The sequence below is a fragment of the Oncorhynchus gorbuscha genome, linkage group LG18, assembly GCF_021184085.1.
Source record: "Oncorhynchus gorbuscha isolate QuinsamMale2020 ecotype Even-year linkage group LG18, OgorEven_v1.0, whole genome shotgun sequence".
Lineage (NCBI taxonomy): Eukaryota > Metazoa > Chordata > Actinopteri > Salmoniformes > Salmonidae > Oncorhynchus > Oncorhynchus gorbuscha.
In genome coordinates, this window is record NC_060190.1 from 4,516,720 (window position 1) to 4,535,055 (window position 18,336).

The 18,336-nt window shown below is 42.0% G+C and overlaps 1 protein-coding gene, 1 long non-coding RNA gene and 1 pseudogene across 3 annotated transcripts in view; all 3 read right to left on the bottom strand.

Moving 5' to 3' along the window:
* LOC124002729 (zinc finger protein 239-like) overlaps positions 1 to 14,737 on the bottom strand; it is a 59,099-nt gene extending 44,362 nt beyond the window's left edge. Inside the window, exon 1 of the mRNA XM_046310435.1 lies at positions 14,614 to 14,737. Coding sequence (XP_046166391.1) covers positions 14,614 to 14,622 — 9 coding nt within the window. The 5' untranslated portion in view covers positions 14,623 to 14,737. The remainder of the gene's footprint in view (positions 1 to 14,613) is intronic.
* Positions 7,427 to 9,184, bottom strand: LOC124002771 (annotated as a pseudogene).
* LOC124002824 lies at positions 7,427 to 10,738 on the bottom strand. Of its 2 annotated transcripts, none has more exons than XR_006833115.1 (3): positions 10,602 to 10,738; positions 9,192 to 9,320; positions 7,427 to 7,524 (listed from the first exon to the last, which is right to left on the bottom strand). It is a non-coding gene; the product is annotated as an uncharacterized LOC124002824 (long non-coding RNA). The 2 variants fall into 2 exon arrangements; XR_006833114.1 differs by having other exon boundaries at positions 7,427 to 7,668.
* Positions 14,738 to 18,336: the final 3,599 nt, after the last annotated feature.

Below are 18,336 nucleotides of genomic sequence, written 5' to 3' on the forward strand. Positions count from 1 at the left end.
CCCGTCCAGTGTCCCGCTGGGCATCTGTACGTCCAGTCTGCTGTTCGTGACCGGTTGATCTATTGGGGCCGGAACCTGCGTCCGCGGTTTGTGGGGCCATTTAAAGTCCTGAGGAGAGTGAACGAGGTTTGTTACAGGTTACAACTTCCACCCGATTTCCGTATAACCCCTCGTTCCATGTGTCTCTCCTCAGGCCGGTGGTGGCTGGTCTGCTCCAGGAGTCTGAGGTGCGGAAGGTTCCTCCGTCCCCTCTGGACATCGGGGGCCCCGGCGCACGGGGTACGGTCCGGAGGAGAGGTGCTGGGTTCCGGTCGAGGATGTGTTGGACCCTTCAATGCTGCAGGAGTTCCTCCGTCTTCGTCCGGATGCGCCTCGCCCTCCCGGTCGTCCCCGAGGCCGGTGTCGGCCCATTGCTGGAGCCGCGCGTCAAGGGAGGGGGGTACTGGCACGACTTCCGCCAGAGTCGGACCCTCTACTAGTTCGGGTGGCATTCGCGGTCGACGTCACCGACCTTCTAGCCATCGCCGATGCACCTTTCATTTTCCATTGGTTTTGTCTTGTCTTCCCTCACACCTGGTTTCAATTCCATCAATTCCATTTTGTGTATTTAACCCTCTGTTCCCCCCCATGCCCTTGTCCGGAAGTGTTGATTGTAAGAGTTTGTGCACATAATGTCTGGCGTGCGAAGGGTTTCGTCCCATTGTATTTATTTATTGTTTTTGTTCACAGTGATTTTTATGATTAAACTGCACCGTTATAACACAGTCTTTGATCTCCTGCGCCTGACTTCTCTGCTGCCAGTACGCACGCATTACAGTATGTGTGTATCAATAAGCTGAGGTTACCTTATAAGGCAACCTAGTACAGTAGCTTCTCTGAATTCATTAACATTGTCCACTGTCACACAAGACCAAAATGTCAAAACCAGACAGTGGTTACAGCCAGGGCTTAACCACAAAGACTAATATAGATAGTTTGTGCCTTGTATAGTGGCAGAGTTTTTAGACACATAGCAACAGCATCTTACTATAAGTTCTGCAGCAAAACATGAACCTTAAGGTCCCCTTAATCAACAATGCTACCTCATCTCCATACTGTATTTACTTATGTATCTTGCTCCTTTGCACCCCAGTATCTCTACTTGCACATTCATCTTCTGCACATCTACCATTCCAGTGTTTAATAGTTATATTGTAATTACTTCGCCACCATGGCCTATTTATTGCCATACCTCCCTTATCCTACCTCGTTATTGTCTTGCATCCCTTATCCTACCTCATTATTGACTTACATCTCTTATCCTACCTCATTATTGACTTACATCTCTTATCCTACCTCATTATTGACTTACATCTCTTATCCTACCTCATTTGCACACTGTTTTTCTACTTTATTATTGACTGTATGTTTGTTTATGTGTAACTGTGTTGTTGTATGTATCGAACTGCTTTGCTTTATCTTGGCCAGGTCGCAGTTGGCCTACCTGGTTAAATAAAGGTGAAATAATGGGGAGGGTCTTTGGGCCCCACCCCCTACAGGATCCTCTGTACCCGTTTGGTAAAGCTTTCTCTATGAATCACCTGTCTGTCATTCATTTCTAGTACTACTGTCATTTTAACCTGGAATGTTGTGGTTGACTCAGTTCTCTGAAGGAATCGCCAACTGTCTCTAAGGCTGATCAGATGGAGCTACACCATCCCAGATGAAAGGGGAAAGCAGACACTGAATGGTTAGTTAGAATCACCTTTGGATGTATACATTTTACATGTTTGGTCATTTAGCAGACACTCTTATCCAGAGTGCCTTACAGTAGTGAGTGAATACATTTTCATACTTGTCCCCCGTACTAGTTACCTGGACAGGTAAACAATGAGTCTGTTTCTCACCTTGATAGCAACAGCCAGGGAGTATATAGCAACAGTCAGGGAGTATATAGCAACAGTCAGGGAGTATATAGCAACAGTCAGGGAGTATATAGCAACAGTCAGGGAGTATATAGCAACGGCCAGGGAGTATATAGCAACAGTCAGGGAGTATATAGCAACAGTCAGGGAGTATATAGCTTCTTACGGAGCCACTCCTTAGTTGCCCTGGCTGTGTGTTTCTGTGTGTTTCGGGTCGTTGCCATGCTGGAAGACCCAGCCACGACCCATCTTCAATGCATCTTCAATGCTCTTACTGAGGGAAGGAGGTTGTTGGCCAAGATCTCGTGATACATGGCCCCATCCATCCTCCCCTTAATATGGTGCAGTCGTCCTGTCCCCTTTGCAGAAAAGCATCCCCAAAGAATGATGTTTCCACCTCCATGCTTCATGGTTAGGATGGTGTTCTTGGGGTTGTACTCATCCTTCTTCTTCCTCCAAACACGGCAAGTGGAGTTTAGACCAAAAAGCTATATTTTTGTCTCATCAGACCACATGACCTTCTCCCATTCCTCCTCTGGATCATCCAGATGGTCATTGGCAAATTTCAGAAGGGACTGGACATGCGCTGGCTTGAGCAGGGGGACCTTGCGTGCTCTGCAGGATTTTAATCCATGACGGCGTAGTGTGTTACTAATGGTTTTCTTTGAGACTGTGGTCCCAGCTCTCTTCAGGTCATCGACCAGGTCCTGCCGTGTAGTTCTGGGCTGATCCCTCACCTTCCTCATGATCATTGATGCCCCACGAGGTGAGATCTTGCATGGAGCCCCAGACCGAGGGTTATTGACCGTCATCTTGAACGTCTTCCATTTTCTAATAATTGCGCCAACAGTTGTTGCCTTCTCACCAAGCTGCTTGCCTATTGTCCTGTAGCCCATCCCAGCCTTGTGCAGGTCTACAATTTTATCCCTGATGTCCTTACACAGCTCCCTGGTCTTGGCCATTGTGGAGAGGTTGGAGTCTGTTTGATTGAGTGTGTGGACGGTGTCTTTTATACAGGTAACACGTTCAAACAGGTACAGTTAATACAGGTAATGAGTGGAGAACAGGAGGGCTTCTTAAAGAAAAACTAACAGGTCTGTGAGAGCCGGAATTCTTACTGGTTGGTAGGTGATCAAATACTTATGTCATGCAAATTAATGTGATTTTCTGGATTTTTGTTTTCGATTCCATCTCTCACAAGTGACTCTCACATAAGTGTTCCTATGATAAAAATTACAGACCTCTACATACTTTGTAAGTAGGAAAACTTGCAAAATCGGCAGTGTATCAAATACTTGTTCTCCCCACTGTAATTACATTTAGAGTTCCTGGCATCATTCGTTTGGCTCCTAACTGTTAGAGAGGATAGCTGTGTCCGCAGTGTCACAGTATGTAGGGAATAGGATGCCTTTCCAGACACAGACTATGTGTAGGTTTAGTGTGGTGTATGGATGGGATGTTTAAATCACTGATTTATAGTACATTTAGTATAAGATCTCATGAATAACGTAGGTTATATTGTGTTATTTAAACCTGGAATCTTTAATGCTGAAACTGTCTGTTTGAGATATGACAACAACAAAGTTACTGTAAAAAATGAACAGTTTTTATCCCCTCTGGCCATAATAGAACAGTAGAATATGGACTGAACAGTTTGAGCTGTACTTTCATTTAAATAGATAGTTCAAGCTGAAATCAAAGACATTTGAATTGAGGAATTATATAGCAATTTCCAAAAGCATTTAAAAAAATAATAATTACATTAAAAGCCACAATGTCTATAACCTATGATTGGATGGAATCCCTCCCAATGTCTATAACCTATGATTGGATTGAATCCCTCCCGATGTCTATAACCTATGATTGGATGGAATCCCTCCCAATGTCTATAACCTATGATTGGATTGAATCCCTCCCAATGTCTATAACCTATGATTGGATTGAATCCCTCCCAATGTCTATAACCTATGATTGGATTGAATCCCTCCCAATGTCTATAACCTATGATTGGATTGAATCCCTCCCAATGTCTATAACCTATGATTGGATTGAATCCTCCCAATGTCTATTGAGCAGCACTGGGGCTGTTGAATTTCACAGTAGTGTACTGGAAATCCTCGTCCTGTTTCTGGGGGTGAGACGGTGGGACGGTGGAGTCCAGAGGCACTTCCTGGTTTCTGTGTTGGATGCTGGCGTAGGTAATGTCATCCTGCTCGTCTGTGATCACTCTCTGTGCTGCAATAGGGGACAAGTTCATGCCTGAGATGTTGTCATACACTGGATTAGAGTCTCTCTGATGGGGAGAGAAGACAGACAACATGAGGGGTGAAAGATATTACCACAGTCATTGAGTCCATCTGAATACAGATCACTGTAGCTCTTAGTAAACTGATTCCAGAAGACTCACCTGTCCGTTCTCTGCTGCGTCTCTTCTGTCTCTTGTGTCAGAGGTGGATTTGGAGGCCTTCTTCCTGTTTTGTGAAATAATTCATCAATTAATAGAGCAATATACATATTTTGATCGATTAAACCACAGAATGTGAAAAGGGATAAATTAATCTCACTCACCTGAACCACATGAACCCAAAGAGACAGAGTATGAGAATTAGAATAACCACTATGATTCCTACAACTGCATTCTTAAAAGACATTGGCTCCCCAAAGAATGTAACAGGAGAACGGATATTCTTGTATCCTTTAACACTACAGTAGTAGCTGCCTGCGTCCCCACTGCTGATTTGGTCTAAGTAGAGGTAGTTATCTTGGGTGTTTGGGTTGGTGAGAAGTTGTCCGTTCTTGTACCAGATGTAGGTGGGGTTGTCAGTTAGAATACAGGTGGAGCTACAGGTCAGTGTCACCTTCCCTTCCTCTGTGCCAGGAGTCTCCTTCACCTGCAGGTCTGAAAATGGGTAAATGAAGACAAAATAGCACAATCATCATTATTTCCACCAATGAGATAATGACTTAGACTAGATGATATAATACTGTAAGGACAGTATTACCTGTGACAATCAGAGTTATTCCAGGAAGCTGTATCCCCATTTTACCTCCGTTGTTGTAAATCTAAACTTATATTCAGCAGAGTCACTCTCTCTCAGGTCTGTGATTCTCAGGGTGGAGTCTTTGTCTGTAGTTGGTTGGTACTTCACACAACCTGCATACTCTGGGTCCTGGATTAGATCTGTAGTAACTCCAGTCTCCCATTTGTTGAACCAGGATACTTCTGTGACGTTATGCCAGCTGGGATGTCTATACGTGCAGGTAATGTCCACTGTTGACCCCTTCAAGGCACAGATACTCCTCTTGGTGTGAGTCACATTCAAACAGCTCTGACCCTGAACACCTGAAACTAAATGTATCTGATCAATTCCTCAAACGATAATGAGACGATTTCAAGTGTTTAAGATGTATTGGACTGGTTCATTTAAAATGAATAAATTATATAGACACACACAGAGCATTCAGAAAGTATTCAGAACCCTGGACTTTTTTCACATTTTGTTACGTTACAGTCTTATTCTAAAATGGAATAACTAGATAACATACCATCATCCATTTTCTACCTTGTATATTATACTGTATAGTTCCTACTAGTGTTACTATCCAAGAGTTCACCGGTTTGTCTGTTTTCCCCACATGTTCTACTATTGGTCCACAGGCCTTAATGATTGACACTTAAGATTATTATTATAGGTGAGTCCAGACTCACACACTGTAGGAGCGAGAAAATCCTCATGGTCTTTTACAGCACAGGAGTAACTGTCTGTAGAGTAACCCCAGACCACTAGAGTATTACAGGAGTATTGTTGGGAAGTAGGGTCATGGAGATGTTGTCCGTTCTTGTACCAGATGTAGGTGGGGTTGTCAGTCAGAAGACAGGTGGTGCTACAGGTCAGTGTTCTCTTCTATTCCTCTGTGGAGGAAGACACCTTCACCTGCAGCTCTGAATGATTCGAATGAATTATTAGAATTAGATATTATATATTATCTGTGTCAGTCAGTTGTTCCAGGGAAGCTGTACCCCCATTCTGTGTTTTAAATCTGAACTTGTACTCAGCTGAATCGCTCTCAGGTCTGTGATTCTCAGGGTGCAGTATTTCTCTTTAGTCCCAAGGTACTCAGCACAACCTGCATACTCTGGACCGAGCTCAGGATTTTAGGCGCCTCATTACATTTCTCTTGGATATACCAGTTTGGTTCTGAGACTACATGATAACTTGGATGTTGATATGTGCAGGGCAGTTCCACTGTTGAGCCCTTCACAGCACAGATATTCTGATGGGTGTAAATCATGTTGACAGTTCTGACCCAGAACACCTAAAACAGTAGTAGGCCCAATCATTTATGCAATTAGTTAATTCTAGAATTTTTTCACTCAACACGATTTTACTGAGTTACAGTTCATATAAAGAAATCAGTCAATTGTTATAAATGAATTAGACCCTAATCTATGGATTTCACATGACTGGGAATACAGACAATTAAAGTCAGAAGTTTACATACACTTAGGTTGGAGTCATTAAAACTTGTTTTTCAACCACTCCACAGATTTCTTGTTAACAAACTATAGTGTTTGCAAGTCGGTTAGGACATCTACTTTGTACATGACACAAGTAATTTTTCCAACAATTGTTTACAGACAGATTATGTCACTTATAATTCACTATATCACAATTCCAGTGGGTCAGAAGTTTACATACACTAAGTTGACTGTGTCTTTAAACAGCTTGGTGTCACGTTCGTCGTAAGAACATTCGGACCAAAGCGCAGTAGAGAGGAATGACTGGAGACGCGACCACAGACTGCAGGTCGCTTCGGGAAGACACCGGCCGTAGCTGACATTGACACCTGCTCACACGCAGCATCTAAAGAAGGTAAAACACGACAGGGCGGAACAAGGACACAGAACAGCGAACATCAAACAAGGATCCGACAAGGACAGAAGCGGAAAACAGAGGGAGAAATAGGGACTCTGATCAGAGGGCAAAATAGGGGACAGGTGTGAAAAGAGTAAATGAGGTAGTTAGGAGAATGAGGAACAGCTGGGAGCAGGAACGGAACGATAGAGAGAGAGAGAGCGAGAGAGGGAGAGAGGGAGGGGAGAGAGAGGGATAGAAAGAGGGAAAGAACCTAATAAAACCAGCAGAGGGAAACGAATAGAAGGGAAGCACAGAGACAAGACATGATAATCAATGACAAAACATGACACCACTATTATTCTGACATTTCACATTCTTAAAATAAAGTGGTGATCCTAACTGACCTAAAACAGGGAATTTGTACTAGGATTAAATGTCATGATTTGTGAAAAACTGAGTTTAAATGTGTTTGGCGAAGGTGTATGTAAACTTCCGACTTCAACTGTATGCATCTGTTGGTCACAGATACCTTAAAAAAACGGTAGTCAGTATCTGGTGTGACCACCATTTGCCTCATGCAGTGCGACATAAGATAAAGGATTTAATGTGTTTTTGTATTGAATACACGTGTCGTGGAAATTACTACCAAGGACTCAGTCAAACTTAAATTAATAATTATTTATTATCAGCCAGCTGGAGAGATTCCAACAAACTTACGGTCAGGAGCTCTTTCGGGGCAGTCCCGTTAGTCCTCTTATATACTGGTAACACAGACAAGTTATGATTTACATTATTCATCATTAACATTTGGTTCCTGCATGTAAATTATAGAACACATTCTGAGCGTTCTGCCAAAAGGTCTGATGGGGTCATGACCGTCTCCCCCTCATATCTCTACCCAGCACCTACAGGAACCAATGACTATATGAGACATGATGTACAATTCAAGACTCTCTCTTCAGATAACATTTCCCCCACACATGAATATACACCTACCATTGGTTAAACTTTTTTATTATACATTATTTAATGGATAATATGAGTTCATAAATTAAAAGATACCTCTGAACACCTCCTCCCCCACCCCACCACACACAGCACTTCTACTCCAAGACGCTTGTAACATATGGATCCAGAGCTGCATATTATGCTACACATGTTACCATGGCAATCAGACATACTAAAGTGTTAGAGAATGGGAGATGGATGACTGTTTACAAGATGTTTTCTATGTAAACTTTATTTAGGGATCTGGAACTGGTGCCAGAGAGAAGGGAGATGAAAGAAAACATGTTTGTGCTTTCTGGTGTTTTATCAGTGACCCTGAACGAGCAAAACTCTTCCCACACTGATCACATCTATAAGGCTTCTCTCCTGTGTGTATGAGTTGGTGTGTAGTCAGGGATCCTGATCGACTGAAGCTCTTCCCACATTGATCACATCTATAAGGCTTCTCTCCTGTGTGTATGCGTTGGTGTTTAGTCAGGTGATCTGACGTCCTGAAACTCTTCCCACACTGATCACAGCTATAAGGCTTCTCTCCTGTGTGTATGTGTTGGTGTATAGTCAGGTGATCTGATGTCCTGAAAATCTTCTCACACTGATCACAGCTATAAGGCTTCTCTCCTGTGTGTATGCGTTGGTGTATAGTCAGGTGATCTGACGTCCTGAAACTCTTCTCACACTGATCACAGCTATAAGGCTTCTCTCCTGTGTGTATGCGTTGGTGTGCAGTCAGGTGTCCTGATTGATTGAAGTTCTTCCCACATTGATCACAGCTATAAGGCTTCTCTCCTGTGTGTATGCGTTGGTGTTTGATCAGGTCTCCTGATCGACTGAAGCTCTTTCCACAATGATCACAGTTATAAGGCTTCGCTCCTGTGTGTATGAGTTGGTGTGTAGTCAGGTTTCCTGAATGATTGAAGCTCTTCCCACACTGATCACAGCTATAAGGCTTCACTCCTGTGTGTATGCGTTGGTGTAGAGTCAGGGATCCTGATTGATTGAAGCTCTTCCCACACTGATCACAGCTATAAGGCTTCTCTCCTGTGTGTATGCGTTGGTGTAGAGTCAGGGATCCTGAATGATTGAAGCTCTTCCCACACTGATCGCAGCTATAAGGCTTCTCTCCTGTGTGTATGTATGCGTTGGTGAATAGTCAGGGATCCTGAATGATTGAAGCTCTTCCCACACTGATCACAGCTATAAGGCTTCACTCCTGTGTGTTTGTGGTTAGTCTGGGCTCTTGACTGATTTAAGTATTTCCCACAATCAAAGCAGGTATAAGGTCCCTCCCCTGAATTCATTCTCTGAGATTTTAAGGTATTAGATGCATGCTCTAGAGTGTGAATTTGCTCATGATTTGTCAAGTCTTGTTTAGCAAAACTCTTCCCACAGACAGAGCAGTGGTGAGGTTTCTTCCTTGTACCTCTATGCTGGTGTTTGAGGTGTTCTGATCTGGAGAGACTCTTCTCTTTCTTGTCAGCATCATAATGTTGTTGAGGCTCCCCAGATGATAAGCCCCTCCCACTTAGAGAGCAACGATTAGGGATGTCCCCTGTGAAACAAAGATATTGAATAATTAGGTTTTGCAAATATGAGTCCGTAAACAGATGGGTCCTTCCATGAAATTAAGGCCTTTTGGGTCCCTTTCATATTTTTCCAATAGAAATTGTGCATCAGTATTACATTTTAAATCGTTGACATGCTTTGAAAGAACAATCTCTCTAATAAACCTGTTTACATGGACACATCTGAAATCAGGCTGATGGGACTTTGATAAACGCAGAAAATGGCCAATCAAAATAAACTTTCTACCACAGCCACTGTGGTTTATGAAGCAATAGGTAAAAATACGTTTTGTATGTGCAAACTATTTCTAAGCTGCATATTTTCAGTTCCCTGAACTCACTGCATTCGGTCAAAATAATGTTTTGTGCTGCTTGTGTTAGCACATGCAGATTAAATACACCTCTATAACTCTGATTAAAGTGTTTACATGTCCTAATCATTCTAAAGATTGTTCAGAAAACCAGGTGTTTTTAAAGGTGTATCCTTACTTCAGTTATGACCTCACACCAATTAAGATCAGCAGAGTAAGATGTTTACATGACTAATGCCATAATCAGTTTAATAGGAAATGATTAGTGTGCATCTAAAGCCCTAGTTATTTGGTTACTTTGACAGTCATTTCTGAACATGATTTATTTCATTTAATTAGTGATTCATTTACATCTGTCCCCCATTTTAAGGTCAACCCATGATGTAATATGGTGAAACGGTTCCTTACATTTTTGGGGAAAAGAAACATTGGACATTAAACAGTCAAATTATAGAGCAAAGGCAGGTAAGCTGGCTCTAGTCTTTTTATCAATTCTCTGGTGTTTTTTGTTGAAAACCGAGCAAGTGAACCATTTTGCCCATAAATTGATATGGTAGAATTGAAGCTTGTATTCAATGTTCACTCCTGGTGGAACAAAAGTAGCTTCCATTGACCCTGTCAACTTCCATTGTCATAAGCAAATTTTTGGCTGATTTAAAGGACTAATTTTACCAATGTAAACTAGTGGTTTTGTTGTTTTCAGTTGTCCCCTGTTACTTTATTTAGCACATTGGCACTTAGTACAGTATTTATTTTCATATAACCTCTGGAGAAAACATGTTTTTATGAAGTTGAACATGTGCTCTTCATGAAAGAATGTTAAAATTAGGTGAAATCTGAAAGTGTTTTGGGGGGAGCTTCTCAAAATTAGGTGGAACGACCAGATATTGTCAGCAATATATAATTAACCAATTAATTGTTAAAGAAGCAGACTAATCTAATCCACATGGTTCTTACTTAATGAAATCATATCTCCATGTTCCTCTTCTCCTTCTCCTCTCTCAGTTCCACTCTGCCCCGGTGTTTTCCTGCAGTCAACCAGACCCAGCAGTAGAGTACGGAGAGGCAGTCGACCTGGGGACTCCTGGAGGGTGGAGGGGACGGGCTAGCTTTGTCCTGTTGGCCACAATAAGTTTTACAGTTGATCATTAAACCAAATATTGTATTAATTCAGTCTAACCCTTTGATTTGGGTGCATCCCTAGAATATCCCCTTTTACCTGAAATGTTCAATCGTTCACTATAAGCCACAAATCTAAGAGCGTTGGATTGGTGGATATGGGCTCGTTTCCACCATATTTCTTTATAGCAGTCATTTCCTATCAAACAACACAGAAGTGGAGAAGCAAGAGGGATAACTGGGCCCAAAATCTGGCTTCTGGCTTATTTGATCATATATACATTTTCGTAACGAGTTGGTTGTTAGGAGTGCATTGGTAACGAGTTGGTTGTTAGGAGTGTATTGGTAACGAGTTGGTTGTTAGGAGTGTATTGGTAACGAGTTGGTTGTTAGGTTGTTGTTAGGAGTGTATTGGTAACGAGTTGGTTGTTAGGAGTGTATTGGTAAAAGTAGGACACCTCACATCCAAGGAAACTTTGAGGAGAAAAAAAAACACTTTGTATGGAAGTAGTGCCTGGTCGTCACTAGTTACCACAAACACACCCATTTCTACAACTGATATTTTTAAATGTGATTTTAACCCTAACATTGAAAACACTACCTTTATGCCTAAACTTAAATACAAATACGATATAGGCGTTTGACTTTGTGGCAACACGCATATCTGCCCTCTCATTGCCTATAATGGTCCCAACTGATCTAGCATCTTCCTGATTGCCTTCCAGCTGCGTTTCAAACTCAACAGCCTTCGGCTAAACCCTCAACCCTTGAATTGCGTTTTACATCTGAGTGCCTTAAATGTCCCTTGCCCAAGCGAGGGAGAGTGATGATCCGAGAGGCAACGTCCTTGGTGTAAATCTTGAAGTTTAACATAAAAACAACCAACCTAAAGCTATTAATGTACCTCGTAAGCTAACGTACCCAGCTAGCGTCGAGGATACCGGAACATTACATTTATATAGACTTTATTACATGGCTTAGCACAAAGCCAAGATGGTCCATTTCTTTATGTAATCTTAATTTAACTAGGCAAGTCACATATTCTTATTTAAAATGGTGGCCTAGGAACAGTGGGTTAACTGCCCTTTTCAGGTGCAGAATGACAGATTTTTTACCTTGTCAGCTTGGGGATTCCTCCTTAGCAAACTTTTCGGTTACTGGCCCAATATTGTAACCACTAGGATACCTGCCGCCCATAATAGAGGTGCATATTGACTCAGGTGGCACATACACATTGGTTCTGCTTACACATATACTAATGGTTAAGTCCATGTCCATATCGATTCAGCTTACTACTTCTAAAAAAACAGTATAGGAACTGGAAAATCCAACACCAGCACTCCTATCAGGTAGCTAGTATTGTGAATTGTTCAGTACATATGTGGCAATTATTTATTTCAGAAGGAGCCAGCAAAACTAGTGCATCTATGTGCTCTCTGTCTTTGGACACCATTAGACAAGCACATGGTTATTCTTGTAACTGTTATGGCCAACTATGGTTACACCTCTTGGGTTTTTCCCAGAACAGGGGTTCCCCTTTCAGTAGTCGGCAGGATGTCATGGATTGGTTAATCCTATAGAGTGCCAATGTAACGGATGTGAAACGGCTAGCTGAGTTAGCGGTGCACGCTAAATAGCGTTTCAATCAGTGACGTCACTTGCTCTGAGAACTTGAAGTAGTAGTTCCCCTTGCTCTGCAGGGGCCGCGGCTTTTGTGGAGCGATGGGTAACGATGCTTCGTGGGTGACTGTTGTTGATGTGTGCAGAGGGGCCCGGGTATGGGCGAGGGGACGGTCTAAAGTTATACTGCTACACCAAGGTCTGTTGCTGTGGTCCTACATGTTTAAAAACTATTTATGTGACTCTACAGGTTGCATGTCCTAATATGAAGGCAATATGATAACGGTGGCTAAATGCAACAGGTGATAAGCCATTAAGAGGACTTACGATGAGTGTGAAGTAAGAAGGACAAATGTATAAATATTCTGTGTCAAGACTGGAAGGCAGTCGTTTTCATGATTCCAGCTCTGCTTTTATTATTGTTACTGTAATTTAATTATGCTAATGTGTTTTCATTAATTGACAACCCTTAAACTATTTTATTAGAATTTGTAAGATTCTTGTTTGCATAAAATAGACGGAGCCCAGTCTTTTAATAATAGGTAACAGAATTTATTCTCGGAGCGCTGCTGCCACTTCACCATGAGCAACAGTTTATATACAAAACATGACGTCATTTCATTGCTTAACAGAAACCCCTCCTCTCGACAGGGACAAAGTGAGGTGAAAAGTTAAGAGCGCTAAGAACCTTGGCGTGATCCTGGACAACAAACTGTCGTTCTCAACTAACATCAAGGCGGTGGCCCGTTCCTGTAGGTTCATGCTCTACAACATCCGCAGAGTACGACCCTGCCTCACACAGGAAGCGGCGCAGGTCCTAATCCAGGCACTTGTCATCTCCCGTCTGGATTACTGCAACTCGCTGTTGGCTGGGCTCCCTGCCTGTGCCATTAAACCCCTACAACTCATCCAGAACGCCGCAGCCCGTCTAGTGTTCAACCTTCCCAAGTTCTCTCACGTCACCCCGCTCCTCCGCTCTCTCCACTGGCTTCCAGTTGAAGCTCGCATCCGCTACAAGACCATGGTGCTTGCCTACGGAGCTGTGAGGGGAACGGCACCTCAGTACCTCCAGGCTCTGATCAGGCCCTACACCCAAATAAGGGCACTGCGTTCATCCACCTCTGGCCTGCTCGCCTCCCTACCACTGAGGAAGTACAGTTCCCGCTCAGCTCAGTCAAAACTGTTCGCTGCTCTGGCTCCCCAATGGTGGAACAAACTCCCTCACGACGCCAGGACAGCGGAGTCAATCACCACCTTCCGGAGACACCTGAAACCCCACCTCTTTAAGGAATACCTAGGATAGGATAAAGTAATCCTTCTCACCCCCTCCCCCCTTAAAATATTTAGATGCACTATTGTAAAGTGGTTGTTCCACTGGATGTCATAAGGTGAATGCACCAATTTGTAAGTCGCTCTGGATAAGAGCGTCTGCTAAATGACTTAAATGTAATGTAAATGTAAGTTCATTCTAACTTACAACACACTCCCAGGTAACTTTTGACCCCTCAACATTATCAATCACCACTTAGATGACAGTTCTAATTAACAGAAAACCTAGGAATGCACTCATTGTCTTATCTAAAAACCCCAGAGGTCAGTTTCGTCGGTTCAACCATAGGTTAACAACCTTATCTGTTTACACAGTTCACTTCTTTCTTCCTAGTTGGAATGGTGTTCATTAACTTTAATTACTCCTTGTCTGTGTCACACAATCACATCTTATGAACTCATATTGTTAATCAGATATAAAACAGAGTATAAGTTTACTTAGTTACAGTTCCATTTAAAATGATTTGTTAAGTCATTTAATCATTTTACCAACAATTATGAAGTAATAAAAAAATCTACTTGTACTCACAGGCTCCAGTATTTGTGAAATGTGATTACCCAAAAATTTCCACGACACTAGCTACAGTTTACCATAACTGGCTAAACATGATTGTATTTACTGCCTTAATTTTGCTGGACCCCAGGAAGAGTAGCTGCTGCCTTGGCAGCTAATGGGGATCCATAATACATACAAAGTTGGTTAAACTGCCTTGTTCAGGGACAGAACGACATATGTTTATCTGGTCAGCTCGGGGATTCGGTTACTGACCCAACGCTCTAACCACTAGGCTACCTGCCGCTCCAAACAGAACACAGCAATGTAGAGGTTCAAATATGATGAAAACGAGGCCTAGACATTTTATACAACACAGTGGGCATATAATGTTAAAACCAGAGTTACCCGATCCATTGGGAAGCTACTGTTTCTTGTATGATAGGAACTGTTCGACCCAAACTGTTCTCGTCAACAATTTCCTGTTGTCTTGTTCTTCTTTAGGGTTTTATGGCAGACTACACCTATTGGAGTATTACCGCCACCTGCTGTACGGCGAGTGAACGAAGAAGAAAAATATATATCCAAATTATTTATATCGTAGGTAAAGTATTCATGCAGTACATCTCTCCATAATTGTGTAAAATCTTCATGAATATGTTCCATTATAAATCTACTGATGTCTTGCCACAGATTCTTTACTTGAATACCATAAAAAAAGATTCAACACGGTTTCTGGGTGGTCATTTCAAACGGTACAATTTGAATGTATTTCTTTTTTAAAACTTCTTCATATAGTGGTTGGCAGGATAATATAAATTGATCATTTTATAATAAACATCCTTAATTGTGTTAGTCAGTACGTTTGTGTGAGACAACAAATATTATCAATAAAACAATTCCAATAAGGTATGACATAAGGTATATAGAGAGATACAAAATCCTGTTGATACAAGGAAAGTATCGCTCTGTTGTTGAATGGACCAAAACAAGAACAAATCTTTACTACTATTGAGTCAACAGCTGTAATCTAAGGTAGGTTCTGAGGGTCTTAACATGTTCCTGAATAATAAAGCAACACCTGAGGGAATGGAGACTAAAATAATTGTAAACTCTTTAGACGAAATAGGGATCTTGTCAAGTGATAAGGATAGGATATTATTTCTGAACCAATATTCTAAAAACAAAGATTTATTGTTACACAATATGTGCTGATTATTCCAGATATAATATACGTGTGGAGAGAAATTATGCTTCTAAATGAAGGTTCATGACTAGAAAACCTGCTGAGGAAATGCAGAGCTTCACTGGAACTTTGTCAATAGCAAACCAACATGAAGTTAAGGCCACCAAAGTAGAAAAGGCATGATGAGGAATAAGGTTTCACATAGAAGTAGGTCTTCTTATGTAGTGTTTTATCAAATTGATCTTAAAAGTATTATTTAAGGTAGGAATGTCCAGACAATTCAGCCCACCACTCATGTGTTCATTACAACAGTTTCCTAATGTGACGGGTTCGGTTTCTCCACAGAAAGTTAAAAAGCATCTGGTCTGTTGAAAGGGTTCTACATGGAACCCTAAAGAGTTCTACCTGGAACCAAAGAGGTTCTAACTGAAACACAAAAGGGTTCTTCAAAGGGTTTTCCTATGGGGACAGCCGAAGAACCCTTTCAGGTTCTAGATAGCACCTTTTTTCTTAGAGTGTAGTACTGCTATACCCACTCCTCTACAACACTTCAACCGACCAAATAAATGATGTCATGGAGCATCACCATGGCGATGATGATTTGTGCGACTTAATGACATTTGGAGTTCCTGACATCATTTGTTTGACTTCTAACTATTAGAGAGGATGGCTGCATCTGGAATGTCACCTGACAGTATATAGGTAATAGGATGCCATTTCAGACACAGACTATGTGTAGGTCTGTTCTGGATGGATGGTGTAATAGATTGGTCCTGAAGGTCTGTTCTAGTCTGGTGGATGGATGGTGTAATAGATTGGTCCTGAAGGTCTGTTCTAGTCTGGTGGATGGATGGTGTAATAGATTGGTCCTGAAGGTCTGTTCTAGTCTGGTGGATGGATGGTGTAATAGATTGGTCCTGAAGGTCTGTTCTAGTCTGGTGGATGGATGGTGTAATAGATTGGTCCTGAAGGTCTGTTCTAGTCTGGTGGATGGATGGTGTAATAGATTGGTCCTGAAGGTATGTTCTAGTCTGGTGGATGGATGGTGTAATAGATTGGTCCTGAAGGTCTGTTCTAGTCTGGTGGATGGATGGTGTAATAGATTGGTCCTGAAGGTCTGTTCTGATGGATGGTCCTGTTGTTCTAGTCTGGTGGATGGATGGTGTAATAGATTGGTCCTGAAGGTCTGTTCTAGTCTGGTGGATGGATGGTGTAATAGATTGGTCCTGAAGGTCTGTTCTAGTCTGGTGGATGGATGGTGTAATAGATTGGTCCTGAAGGTCTGTTCTAGTCTGGTGGATGGATGGTGTAATAGATTGGTCCTGAAGGTCTGTTCTAGTCTGGTGGATGGATGGTGTAATAGATTGGTCCTGAAGGTCTGTTCTAGTCTGGTGGATGGATGGTGTAATAGATTGGTCCTGAAGGTATGTTCTAGTCTGGTGGATGGATGGTGTAATAGATTGGTCCTGAAGGTCTGTTCTAGTCTGGTGGATGGATGGTGTAATAGATTGGTCCTGAAGGTATGTTCTAGTCTGGTGGATGGATGGTGTAATAGATTGGTCCTGAAGGTCTGTTCTAGTCTGGTGGATGGATGGTGTAATAGATTGGTCCTGAAGGTCTGTTCTAGTCTGGTGGATGGATGGTGTAATAGATTGGTCCTGAAGGTCTGTTCTAGTCTGGTGGATGGATGGTGTAATAGATTGGTCCTGAAGGTCTGTTCTAGTCTGGTGGATGGATGGTGTAATAGATTGGTCCTGAGTGGCGTAGCGTTCTAAGGTTCAGCATCTCAGTGCAAGAGTCATCACTGATGGAAGACAAGACTAAATGAAAAGTGGATCGGCGATGGCTAGAAGGTCGGTGACGTGGAACGCCAAACGCCGCCCGAACAAGAGGGGACCAACGTCGGCGGAAGTTGTGACACAGTTTGCTTTCTGGTGTTTTATCATTAATATTATAGTTTTATATTATTCTACTATACTGTTAAATTAGACATACTATACTGTTTTTACTTAGAGAATGTCTGTTGTTATATGACTATATTACTGAGAATTGTCTATTGTTATATTTACTATATTACTGAGGGAATTGTCTGTTGTTATATGCTACTATATTACTGTTATTGTTATATGCTAATATTCTTTGCTGATACAGGCTTGTCTTGTGTGACTTAGTCATAACTCTGAGCGTACAGATGTATGAGCTGTTTGGGTGCTACCACAGTATGTGACCTCCGCTGTTTACAATCAGCAGGAATGTAGCTATGTGGGAAGTGCAGGGAGGAACAGTGAGTGGTGGCAATATCAGCCATCATGATCTACACAGACCAGCTAAATTACTTCGTGCAAATCTGTTTCCAGTGTCTGTTTCTGAACATCTGCTAACTGTCAACGATAAAAAGGGATGTACTTTCAATAAAAGGCTAAAGACAGCTCTGTTCATTGAGCTTTCAACACGGACTATTCTTAGTGATGGTTGATTGCTTCATTTTTGCATATCTTACAATAAATATATTGTTTGAAAAGTCTCTCTTCCTATAGCATTTCTCTGACACCACAAAGACAGGAGTAAGGATTCTCTCCAGCGTGTGCAAGCAGGAATTGAGTTTAATAAGAAGAACATTGTTAGATACAGTCGTAAATATTGATACTTTTAAGAGAACGGGGCTGGGAGATAGGATTTAGTTGCTGACCCACCCTCCAGTACAGTAGGTGGTGTAATGTACCATAAAGTTGATAGGATTTAGTTGCTGACAGTACAGTAGGTGGTGTAATGTACCATAAAGTTGATAGGATTTAGTTGCTGGCCCACCCTCCAGTACAGTAGGTGGTGTAATGTACCATAAAGTTGATAGGATTTAGTTGCTGGCCCACCCTCCAGTACAGTAGGTGGTGTAATGTACCATAAAGTTGATAGGATTTAGTTGCTGGCCCACCCTCCAGTACAGT